Raw genomic sequence first — 13,859 nt, forward strand, 5'->3', positions numbered from 1 at the left:
AGCAAGGTCACCGTAGAGTTGTTTCAAGAATACTAAGAACACAGTAAAATAAAAGGAATTCTTTATCCTAGGACCATATTGTAACTCTGCACAGAAATGTAGACTTAATGAAGCTAACAGATAAATCGCCAGTTCTAACACTTCTATCATTTGATTATGTATGTTAACAAAGACTCAAAAGAATGAAAATGTGTCATATTAGAAGTTATTGTTCTGATGGTTTCAAATCCTGATAACGTAAATCCGATTACTGCAGTAAGAATTCCTCAATCATCCCTAATTAGCCATTGGTCAGCATTCCTAAATTAACTCATGGTATAAAGAAAAACAATGCAAAAATCAAGGCACTGTAATTAATTATTCTTCCCCAAATGTATATAATATAGGCCATTCAGAGCACACTATCCCAAACTCCTCAGTATTCTACAACATAGAATTAGAAAACTAACATTTATTGATAGATTTAAGGTGTAATACAGGTTTCCAAAAATGTGGCAGTGAGAATACCAGCATAAAAAAGAGAAACTTGTGCTAAAAACAACCTGAATTAATCATTGGCAATATTACATAACAATCAAGGCCCTCACATACTAATGATTTCCGCTTTGTCTATATTGCCAACCTCCCATGCATCAAAAAACACAAAACTAAAATTATCAAACTTGGGAAGCAATAAAGTATTCTATGAATTTTAAGATCATAGTATTAGGAAAGTTTGGGAGATTTGCAAAATATATCCTAATCATCCATGTGTACAATCTCATTTCTAGTCATTTTTGCAGTGATTATTAGTGAATAAAGAACAGATTTACAAGTTTATATAGCAGGGCATCTGGGTTCAACACAAAGCTGTTACAAACTTTAGGCAAATACATGTTTCATAAGACACTGCTAACACTTAGAGGAAGTAAATAAAATTCCAAAACTTGGAAAGCAAATAAAGACAAGACAACTAAGAAGCATTTTCCACCATTTACTCTTGTTATCAAAAATAGTTCAACTCTTCTTGCAAAACAAAAACAAAATAGTACATACTGGACACATACATCACATTTTTCTTCCTATGGCTTTAGCCCACCCCCACCCCACCAAAGAGACAAAAAAAAAAAAAAAAAGAAAGAAAGAAAAAAAAAAAAAAAGCCCAACAACAACAAAAACAATTCTACCTGACCACATTCACAGAAAATGACACCAGGATACACTACAAAACAGAAGGAGGTGTCATCTGCTCTGTGTCCAAAGGTTTCTTCTCCATGTCTTGTACTAGGTGAGTAACCATCATTGAACATGCTGTGTGCCAAATCAAAACATAACTTCAACGTATGTCAGATCTCATGAGAGATGGTGAACGTAGTAGAAATTGGAAATTTTCCAGCAGTATTTCTCTTTAAATAAGCACTGTCAAAGCAGCAAATCTTTTTTTAAATCGTAAGGTCATTTCTTTACAACCTAGTCAGTCCTTGTTGTATTTGGGCTGTGCTCTTTCAAGCAACTGACTAGATTTCCCTTCAACAGAATGTGTGTGACTCACTTGTCTTCCCCATAAAAATTAAAGGGAAGACATGCATTTAAACTGAAACATAGTTTGTGCTTTACATGCAAAAGAGCATTCTAAAGAAAATCCTCCTAGCTTCAAACCTACCTAAATGCACAGGCTTCATAAAAATGCATTTTTTATTTGGCCTCTATAAAGAAGCCTTCATAATGAATAGCACCCCAAAAGAGAGAAAAGGAGCATATTCAAAATAAAGTCTGTGAAACTATTAGAGGAAACAAACAAAAAAAATCAAAGAAGTGGCCAACAGCAATAAATATAATGCATAAACCTGGGTAAGTTTTGGGGCATTATTTCAAAATTATTTTAAATAAATCCCAATTTCTAAATAAGAATTTTTTTAATTTTTTAAAAATTCTGTCACATCCTATAGTCTAAATTCAATTACCTTCAGACTAAAACTGCACTTCTCCACTTCATTTATCTAATTAGAACACTGCTAAAAGTGAAGGACTTTGAATTTTTTCCCCTAGAAATGAGTTGGACATTAACTATAAAATTTACTCAAACTCAGAAGGGTTTTATAGCATAAACAGCTAAACATCTGCAATCCTGACAGAATTTCAGTTTGTTCACTTTTCAAAAGACAGATTTCAACATTCTAATGAGGGGCAAATTTTCTTTCATAATACTGCTGATTTAAGAACTGCTACATACACCAGTAGCCAATTTTCATGATCAGAAATGGTATTATGTCAGCACAAAGGTTGAGCTGGACACATCAGCTTTTCAACAGGAGAAGCATCAATGGCATCTGAAGGCAGCACTGAGTCTCCTGAACTAATGGCTACTTTTTCACAAAAAATTAGCACAATCTTTATGGACTGACTAGATACCACTTCCTTACATTTAATCATAAACTTTGATTATGCACAAAGCATGACCATAAACAATGAGGTTAATGTTATTTTCCTTGCCAAAGTTCATTTTGTATAAATCAGTTGCATCAGCATTTGTTCTCAAACTATGAGGTTCTGTAAGAACTAAGGACATATAGTTGTAAGGTTACTCCTCCATTATCTGCAAACTATTTCCCCGACACTAACACATATAACTTAGCAATGAAAACACTTGATACAAGTGATCTATATGCAGGAGCTCCGGCAAGTTAAACCAACAAAACCATAGCTGCCGTAAAACTGTAGCTATTTCCCTACCAGAGGTAGGTTTAAAGACCCACTGATTTAACAGTCGAATCTCATGTCTATAGCTTCATCCAAACTTTTATCATCATGTGTACTGGCAGCTAAAAACGTTGTTACTGGGGACCCTGTGACATTAATTACACTGGTGCTGGTACTAGCATTGCGCACAGCAATGCTAGTCACATTAATGCCCAAAGTGAGCCTGGTCTGCTCCAAGGCCTTTTCTGGCACAGCAAATGCCTCCAGCTTCTTCTCCCCATTGGCCATATAGGAGTTTTGGCAGCCACGACATATACAATCTAAGCAGGCTTTCCGGTTAGAGTAGCAAGGGCAGCGTTGGCCGCGGCATGTAAGAACACTTGGATTTTGAGTAGCACGCCCACATTTACACCCTTTCTTTTCCTGGGGTTTTTTATACACAGTCTTGGTAGGACTTCCTGGCATAAAATGGTGACTAGGAATCTTTTCCTTCACGGTTTTGTCTTTTTTAAGAATACCTGGCTTGGTTTTAGAGTGAGATTTCTTGGATCCATGTTCATGACTCTTTTTCATGCTTTTAGTAGATAAAAGTACAGTTTTGCTGATTTTGGGTGTTGTGCCTCCATTGGGAACAGTTGCTATAGGTTGAAGAGAAATTTTGCTCTCCCGTTTCACTGTCACAGGGGCGGATGCCCCCAACGTTGGGCCTCGGATAATGGTAGAAATTGGAAGTGGCTGAACTTTCTCACTGTCACTTTCTGATCTGGATCGTTTTCTATTCAATTTTGCTACTTTCGGAGTTGCTGCTGTACATGATAACCCATGAAGTGCAGGACTGGTGGACATAAAAACATTATGGCTAAGAGACTGGGAAGAAAGCTGCAGAAAAGGTCCATTGGATACAGTAGCTTCCAAGTTGGGCTGCAAATTAGGGCAACAAACCTCTGTATTTGAAACAGTTTCTAAGCTGCGAAGCACTTCCTCAACACTCAGTAATAGAGAGTCACCAGGTTTTATATCTTCACTGAAACTGCAGATATCAATGCCTGTGGAGCATAAGTCAGTGGCTACCGTGTCACAGACAGGTGGCAGGCTGTCAGACAGATCCTCAGTTTTTATGTCAACAGTGTTACATACATCAATTGTGTTTGAATGTTCGGGTGAAGGAATATTTATACCAAATCTATCTATTGAAAGCCCATTATAAGTCGGCAAACCATTGATAACAGAACTGCCAATAGCAATGCTGAGGGTGCTTTCAGATATCGGAGATAAACTAGCTTGAGGATCAGCTGTGGGTTCTGAGGTTGAAGGTAAAGGGGAATGTGTTAAACACAAAGTAAAGGATGAATCTGAGGGTTTTTCTGTCTCCTCACAAAACAATGATCCATCATTAAGCAAAGCCAAAATATCAGAAGAACAGTCGACTGCTTCTATTATATCCCGTGCCAATGTAGTCTGTGTGATATATTCGCATAGTTTTTTGTAGCAGTTCACTAGGATGCTTAACTGCTTGTTTTCCTCAAATTGCTCATAGTCTTTGCACCAGCTACATGAAGGTTTCATCATCATTTTCTTGCCTTTACAAGGTTTGCAGACATAATGTTGGCAGGTGGAGTTGGTGGGTGCAATAGGATCTTGTAGCAAATGTCCTAAGAGGGAAAAAGGAGGAAAGCAAAGATTTTAGTAAAATAAATTTATGATTTCATACACTGAAGTTAAGATGAGATTATAAGTAATCTATTAAAATTGAGATGTGTTACACTCACCAGACCCGATAACAAAAAATGTATCTTACACGAAATGGAAAAATACTCAATAGCGCACTTCACTTCCATGCCATATTCCCCATTCCTTTATCTCAAACCAGAATCTTCCTTGATTCTGTATTTCTCTCCCAAACCGTATGTTCTGGTCCACTTTCTTATCCTCTTCTCCAAAGGCTATAAAGAGTGTGAAGATCAGTCACCAAAAGCACAAACTTGGCTTAAAACCCTTGGAACCTGAACCTAACACAACACGGTAATGCTACAATGTACTGACAAAATCATACTGTTTATTTTGTATTAAACACTGGGAAAAATGTATGAGGAAGAGACACACTTAGTTCCTACCCTCATTAAACATAGTTTAAGGGTATTAATCAGTACAAAGGCATCTTCACCAAAAAAAAATGTAATTTCAAACCATTTTATTATATATACTAATCTAAAACTGAGAAGATTGAAATGTTATGATGAAAAAGAACTATGTTCATTTATCAAAAGAAAAAAGGGAATAATACATTAAACTCAAATTCTACAGAAAATCAAAATGCAATGACAAAAAAGAATTATGTTTAAATGTATCTAAAGGGAAAAAGGGGGGGCATACCACCAGACTCAAATTCTTCTGACAAAATACAAAATTACCCTAGTCACAAACCACAAGTATCCTAAATACAGCAATATAATATAAAAGTGAAAGTGGTCTCCCAAATTATAAATGACCTGTGTCGATTATGTACCAGGGAAAGAGAAAACAACTAGACCCAGTCACTATTTCCATCCTACTCCACAAAGAAGCAACTGTTCTTGGTTCCCAATTCAGGAAAACAGTAATAAACTCAAAGTAGCACCTGTTTCTCATACAAAATTATGTAATTAAGACTCAGGCACAGGAAAGAAGATACTTCGGGCTACAGCCAAGTGAAATCAGCAAATCCTCTCCCTTAAAAGCAACTAGAAACCTGAAAATTTTTGATAAAACGAGTCATTTTCACAACCAAAGACATAAGACCACTGGAGAAGCATTTATATGTTTCAAAAACTGCTCAATTTCAGGTAACAACAGTGAGAATCCGTGGTGTTCTAGTCTGGGGCTGCCCAGTTCTCCCCTTCCATTCAGTTCCATCAGTGTTACCCTGAGGACCAGAAGCTGCCGTGACAGGAGGCTCACTCCACTTAGTGCAGAGGATGATGCAGGGCCCCAGAAATATGATCACTGAAAGTGACTTCTCAGAGGCTAGCCAGCTGGAGAAGGCAAACAGCACAGTTCTTACTAGCCTGAGGTTCTTACTAGCCCAGGTGAAACAGGCCATAAACAAGAACAATTTACCCCAAGATGATCTAACTCAATGAAATCTTTATAAGAATCCCAGATGTCTTTTTAAAGAAACTGACACACTGATTCTAAAATTCTTATGGAATCAGAGGACCTAGTATAGCCAGAACAATTTTTTAGAAGTGCAAAGTTGGAGGACTTACACTACCAAATTTCAAAATCTTCTTTAAAGCTATAGTAATCAAAACAATGTGACAATGGCAAAAGGATAAGCGTATCAATCAATGGAAGAGAACAGAGTCCAGAAAGAAATTCTTACATTTATGGTCTACTGATTTGTGTGACAAGTGCCCAGATAATTCAACAGTATTTTCCGCATATCATGTGGGACCATTTGATATCCAAAAGCCAAAAAACAAACAAACAAAAAACCCAACAACTACTTAGATCCTTACCTCACAACATGCACAAACATTAACTCAAAATGCATCACAGACACCTAAATGTAAAACCTAAATTCTAGAAGAAAAACACAGAAGAAAATCAGGACTTTTGGCTAGGGAAAGTGTTAGATGTGACACCAATGCACAATCTACAAAGGGCAAAAGTTATAAAATGGATTTCCACAAAATAAAAAATGTATGCTTCAAAAGACACCATTAAGAAAATAAAAAGACAGGGGTGCCTGGATGGCTCTGTCCGTTAAGCATCTGTCTTCAGCTCAGGTCATGATCCCAGGGTCCTGGCATCAAGCCCCACAGCAGGCTCTCTGCTCAGTGGGGAGTCTGCTTCTCCCTCCCCCTCTGCTCTATCAAATAAATAAAATTGGAAGGAAGGAAGGAAGGAAGGAAGGAAGGAAGGAAGGAAGGAAGGAAGGAAGGAAGGGTGGAGGGAGGGAGGGGAGGAGGGAGGGAAGGAAGGAGGGAGGGAGGGAGGGAGGGGCTAATCCAGTCTGGGAAAAAGTATTTGCAAATCATTTATCTGATAAAGGACTTATAACATGACATATCAAGTACACTTCCTACAAATCAATAAAAAGACAACTCAATTTTAAAAGTGGGCAAAAGATTTGAATAAACATTTCACCAAAAAGACTGAGTGTCTAATAAGCACATGAAAATATGCTCAGTATCATTAAGGAAAGTAAAACCTTACCACACTGCTTACACACCTATTAGAATGGATAAATTCAAAATGGACAGACAGTATACCAACAGTGGGTAAAGATGTGGAGAAACTGGAACCCTTCTGTATTACTAAGAGAATGTAAAACCGAAAATCACGCTGGAAAACAGTTTGGTAGTTTCTTAAAAAGTTAAACATACATTTACCATACAAACCAGCAATTCTGCTCCTAGGAAGAGGAGCTTTCATCTCTCAGAGAAATGAAAATATACGTCCATATAAATGTATGTGAAATATGCATAGCTGCATTATTCACAACACACAAAAACTGGAAACAATCCAAATGTCCATCAACCAGTGAGAAGATAAACAAAATGTAGTACATTCATACAATGGATTACTATTCTGCAATTAAAAGAACTATTAGTACATGCTACAATACGATTAACTTCAAAAACATGCTAAGCAAAAGAAGCCAGATGCAGAAGAGTACATTACTGGATTATTTCATTTATATAAAATGCCTAGAAATGGCAGAAAAGCAGAACTAGTTGTTGCCTAGGGCTGGGACCAGGAGCAGGGATTAACTCTAAGTGGGCACAATGGAACTTTTAGCAGTGATGAAAATGTTCTAATACCGTATCAGGGTGTTGGTTGCACAACCCTAAAATCTTTTTTAAAAAACAAAAAACAAACAAACAAAAAAAAACCACACACACACACAAAAACACCTTATGCACCAGTAGTTATGAAATCCAACCTTCTACCTAATACAGGAATTCTTAGAGTACCCTTGACTTTATTTAAGGCAAGATGTAGGAGGTATGAATATATAGATACATATGTATGCACTTAAAAGAATAAAACATAAGGTTAAAGAAATACTTTACCTATTGGGAAGGAGAGACTGAACAAAGTAAAAAAGAAAAGGACCAGACTGACTATTCTGGGTTTAATTTGTTTTGTAGCTTTTAACTCTCAAACCATGTAAACATTTTACATAATTATACAGCTAACTAAAGTTTTAAAAGAAACCCCTAGGGGCACCTGGGTGGCTCAGCTGGTTGGGCATGTGCCTTCGGCTTGGGTCATGGGAGCCTGCTTCTCCCTCTCCCTCTTCCTCTCCCTTGCTTGTGCTCTCTCTCTCTCTCAAATAAATAAAATCCTTTATTTATTTGTTTAGAAAGAAAGAAACCCCTAAAAATGAAAAGCAAAACAAGTAACTTTAATTTTATATCAAATTGATGGTATAACCATTCAGAAATTAACTATTTTGAATGACTTTGTAACACAGAAAACTGATTCTAGCATCCTAGTTTTGTTCTTCGGCAATCACATTGGTGGTGGTAGTGTTGACAGTTAATGTGAAGGTGTTGATGTCTACTGTGGGATAAAGTAAATGTTGTGTCCTGGAGAATCTGGATTTTTTTTTTTTTAGTAGGAAGAAAGAAATCAGAAGATAGAAAATGTTAAGCAAAAAATCCTGTAGTTCTGTATTTCAATTGGATTTTTCAGTATGAATTTATGTTTTCACCTTAAATATGCATATCTCCCAGCACAACACACTGAAAAAGCCTGGAAGCAAGGGACTAACCCTAGTAGCAATGAACTCAGATAATGGTACTGAAAAACAATTTCCTGTTCAAAAGAATCACAACTTCTTGGAGAAGTAACTGATCCCCGATCTGTGACATAAATCAGACAAGATGAGTTTTGATTACCTTGTTATACCAGAAAGCAAGGAAACTATCAAAGATCAGTACTGTGTTAAAGGGACTCAGGAGAAAACCTGAAGAGGTTTCCGTTGGCCAAACCTAAGAAAATCTGAGCATGCGTAAGTGCAATGGAATGAAGCGTACCTAAAAAGTTCAAATCTCTGAGTTCATGGATGGATGTAAGGGAGGGAGGGAAGAAGAAAAAGAGGAAGGAAGGAAAATTTATTTCAGGATGCCAGTGAATCAGCTCATTAGTTTGAAAAGTGGTAAATAAAGAGCAAGCATCAAGTTGTTTATTCTGATTTAACTATGTATGAACTATACCACCAAGTAACCCAATCATAGATGAAAAGTTTCTCTTTACAGAAATAATGCAGCTAATATGAAATAAGATAATTTGAATGTCATCATTTTATAACCCCTAATGATTTGCAAATTGTACAAGCTAAGTTATAAGTAAGGATTGCCTTCATTCTGTCACTGATCTTTTTTTCACCAGTCACTTCAACCAAAACTTCCCCTGAACTACCAAGCACCTTAAAGGCTTTACACTGTACACATCTTTGTATTTCTCTCTTTAGGAGAGTATGCCTAATACTGAGAACTGAAGATAGAAAACACATCAAAAACTACCACTTACTGATTCATGACTCCACCACTACTGAGTTCTTAAGAATTTCCATCACCTGACCTCATTACCTATCGGACTGCCCAACCATTCCCCAACACAAATATTTGAAACTTTAACCCACCATTAGAGATGCCTGCACTCAGCTAACCATCTTAACCCTGAAAGGCTTCCCAAAGGGTTCTCTTTACACCTCACAACAAAGGCAGTTCCAGTGATAGGAGGGAGAAAGTAAAAGATTCAGGGGTTTCTTAGAGCTGGTTAAGTGTCAGCCATGTATCTACTGTATGCCCCTAAAGAAACTCCTCCCTGCAAAATTAAGAAATGTTACATAACACTTTTAGAATTGTAAAAATACACCTTATCCTAGAAAATAAAATGGATGGGCAATCTGAGTCAAGGGGAAATGTGTCTGTCACTCATTGGCAGACTGCCCTGTAAAAACTGGGGAGTATTTGGGGAGAAGTTTAATTAATTTTACCTTAGATCATATTCCATATAGTTTCACATTCAAGTACAAAAAAAAACTTATTCAAAAAAACACATCTTGGGGCACCTGGGTGGCTGAGTCGGTTGGGTAGACAGCTCTTGATTTCCGCTGGGGTCATTATTCGGGGTTCTGGGATCAAGCCCCACAAGGGGCTCCCCACTGGGTGTGGAACCTACTTGGGATTCTCTCTCTCCCTCTGACCACCAACACCCTCCCCCTCGCCCCTGGGGGACTCTGGGGGGAGAGGGGGGACAAACATCTCAGATTTTAAAAATGTATGGTTTGACAGGTGCCTGAGTGGCTCAGTCAGTTCAGCATCTGCCTTTTGCTCAGGTCATGATCTCAGGGTCCTGGGATTGAGCCCTGTGTCAGGCTCCCCACTCAGCAGGGAGTCTGCTTCTCCCTCTCTCTGTGCTCTCTCTCAAATAAACAAAATCTTTAAAAAATAATAATGTATAATTAATAACAAAATAATTTCTCACAGCATTGTCTTGAATCCTTAGCCTGCAATGTATCACAGGAATTTCTTCCTTTACATAATACAAGTTGTCTTGTAACTAAATGAATTTGATATTACGTGCCTTATTTAAACAATATTAAATGATGCTATAATGACCCCAAAAGACTAACAACTACTCATTTTTACTCCTCACCTAAAAAAAGTTACTGATTCCTTATCTGTTCTCCCTCTTATTAGCTTTTCCCATCCCCAATCAGCCAATTATAATTTGAGACCAAGTCTTAGTTTTAGATCACCACAATGGCAATTCTGGGAATACATAACTGCTGGTAATTAATTTACTAAGATACTTAACATCAAATTTCTGAATGTTAATTTTGTGAAACTTTTTATTATAATAAAATTTTTAAACAGACAAAATCAAAAATAGTATAATTACCCTCCATATATATCACCCAGATTCAGTAATTATCAAGATTATGCTACATTTGCTTCATCTACTCTTTAAGTATTTCAAACAGGTCTCAGACATCATTAATTCACCTCTCTTTATATACATCAGTATACATCATTACAAAGTACATTTTCTTCTGTAACCCACAATGCCATTATCACACCTAAATCAACATTTAAATAATTTTTAAACCATATTTAGCTTTAACTTTTAAAGCACTAGAAAAGAGCTTTAATTCGCCCATCAAAAACATATTTTATAAATTATACTTTCCTGAATAAACATGTTTTAGTCATAAAACTTCCCCATTATTAAATGGATTTAACATAGATCATTCAAATCATTAGAGTATTAGTATACCAAAGCTAGCACTGGATTGGCTGCCATGCATTTTATCCCTACCACTGACAAGAACCACTGACGGCACTAAGATTTACAGAGCAGCTTAAGTTTAAAAGAAAGACCCACAGCACCAAAACAAATAAGCAAACAATCTATAACTAGGTCTCAAATCAGCTTGCCTTTCTCCATTCAAGGAAAACACACTTCTCCTTAGCAGAAGCAAACAAGAATATCATTACTCTCTTAGCAAACTCTAAAATACATAATTGATTCCAATTTTTTAAAAAGCACTGGCAATCCATTCACTTCAAAATACCAATGGTAAAAGTGGCCATACTATACATCTTAGGTTGACATGTAGACTACCAAGTAAATCAGATCTTACTCATGTCCAGAGAAAGATCTTTCTGCTTCTCCATTTTAACTGTGACAGCATTTAACTCCACTAATATTGTCACCAGATTATTGGGGGAAATTAAGCGTAGGGGTCTGGAAAGGGGACACAAGAAAAAGTAAACCTGGTAAGACTCAAATGTTTAGCAAAATTTGTTAATGACTGAAAAGTGATCCTGTGAACACTGGAACTGGCAGTAATAATGATTATAAAATAAAATCTACAACGGCAAAAACTACAACAGGTTAAAATGTAACACAGACAAATAAGACATGAGTAACAACAAAGGAACTGAAGAATCATTAATCCTCCTTTTTGAGTTTATATGGAAAAGAAATGATCCCAATGAAAGTAATTTCAGTAAAATGAAAATAATTAAAAAATGGAAAATGGTTTAAGAAATTAAACTATCTCAATGGCTTAATTTTGGCATTTAACAAAAATGGATCTTATAATTCTAAGTAAAATGGCATATGCACAAAAAGAGCATTTATCAGAACCAAAATATTCTCTATTTACCACCATCCCCTCTCCAGAATTCCCACTTGTAGAAATGCTTCTATTACAGCAACAAAGATTACCTCATCAATAACCTCAAATAATGCAAGTAATTTTACATAAATCTTACTCATATCTGAGATGACACTTGAGGAGGATCAGGAAAAAATAGCCAAGACTCACACGAGCAACATCCTGAAATACTACTATCAGAAAGTAAAAAATGCACACAGGCGGCCATGGTTAATGATTAAAACCATCATAATATTTCTCCAAGAAGCATTCTTGGCAATTAGAATATTAAACACTCAAGGAATCCGCAAGGACACACAAATCTTACAATACTTAACAAGTTACAATACATATACTGATATATGGAAAAATATCTGGGGGGGGATCAACCTTTGTAATAATCTCTCAACCAGTTTTACCAAAATAATGAAAGAGAAAAATAAAAATAGTACAGAACCCATCAGATGTAAAATATGTGGCATCCTACAAAAGACAGGAAGCAGTTTTCTGCTTTTGCTGATAATGCAAGCAATATAAAACAAAAGAGAGATCATAAAAGATACATTCCTATATAATAATTAAATGTTTCCACAACAACCTAAATTTGCTTCCCAACAAATAGACCCATATCAAAACTAGAAAATAAAAAGCTACCAGAAAATCGTATTGAAGTTATCTGGGCCATTTGGAAAGGAATAGCTGATGAAAAGTATGTTACGGTGTTTAAAAGTGATTGCTTGAGGAAAGACTTTAGAGTCAGTAACTTAAGTGAACCTAGAAAACTTCCTACTTAAGAACTCTGCTTTTTTTGAGTATTTTAAGATAACCAGTTAGTACTATTTTCTTACGTTTTTTTAGTAATGATTTTAAGAAACTCTCATGGAATATAATGATTCCATTTTAGCAAGTAAAGTTTTGTCATTCTTTTCCTCCCTTTGCCTTAGAACTTTATTGACCTTAAGTATGTCTACAGTCACCTGTTATACAGAAAGAAATACTGACAAAGTGGGGGGGGAAGGGGGGAAGCTTTTTTAAAAGCAGTAAGAGGGATGCCTGGGTGGCTCGGTGGATTAAGCATCTGCCTTCGGCTCAGGCAGGGTCCTGGGATCGAGTCAAGCGCATCAGGCTCCCTGCTCAGGGGAAGCCTGCTTCTCCCTCTGCCTGTCCCTCCCCCCAGCTGTGCTCTTTTTCTGACAAATAAATAAAATCTTTAAAACATAAAATAAAATAAATAAAAGCAGTAAGAATTTTGTTGCCAGCCAAATCACACTGCTTTGAAGCTCTTGGATCCAAGACAGGATGGGAACTTATAGCAATGACAAAACATTTGACTGAATGATGACAGGTGGCACACTTGATCTTGAAAAGGCACTCTCAAATGTTGCAGACAGAAATCATTCTGTTTAGGAATGCAGCTTGGATTCTGCTAGGCACATCTTTCCTGAACCATGAGGGCAAGACTTTTGTATAAAGACTCAATCTAACCATATTTGTTTCAAATATACTTTATAGATTTCCATTCTCTACAGCATGACCAAAAAAGAAAAAAAAATGTGGCCATGTTTTAAATATTCTCAAGAAAAAAAATCAATGAAAACATAAGTCTGATCTTGAATGGGGGGGTCAACTTTTAATTTACAAAAGGTAATAAAAACAAGACAGCAGAAACACTAACAATGAATGACAGGGGGTAGGGGGAAGAAAGCTAATTAAATGCCAAGACTGTTCAATATGTTTAAGAAAGTATTCATTCCTCTTTTTGTTATATCCTAAAACATGTCCTAATGACCAATTTTTTTTCTGTATGTTTGGCACTATAAAATTAAATTTCTTTTATATTATTACACGATTCTATTAACATTTGCCTGGGTATGTCTCAGAAACATGAAAAACTGGTAGATGTTAATCCTGTAAAGTTTAGCAAATCCATTACAAATCAAAAGAAATTTAATTTTTTTAAAGATTGTATTTATTTTCGTGAGACAGAGAGAGTGAGAGCAAGCACAGCAGCATGCGCGCA

The 13,859-nt window shown here is 36.4% G+C and overlaps 1 protein-coding gene across 1 annotated transcript in view; it reads right to left on the reverse strand.

Moving 5' to 3' along the window:
• Positions 1–433: 433 nt before the first annotated feature.
• The window catches only part of MSL2 (MSL complex subunit 2), a 33,971-nt gene continuing 20,545 nt past the window's right edge, over positions 434–13,859 (reverse strand). Inside the window, exon 2 of the mRNA XM_045791825.2 lies at positions 434–4,331. Coding sequence (XP_045647781.1) covers positions 2,740–4,331 — 1,592 coding nt within the window. The 3' untranslated portion in view covers positions 434–2,739. The remainder of the gene's footprint in view (positions 4,332–13,859) is intronic.

The sequence above is a fragment of the Ursus americanus genome, chromosome 20 (assembly GCF_024610735.1).
Source record: "Ursus americanus isolate L20-20 chromosome 20, mUrsAme1.1.p, whole genome shotgun sequence".
NCBI classification, from domain to species: Eukaryota; Metazoa; Chordata; class Mammalia; order Carnivora; family Ursidae; genus Ursus; species Ursus americanus.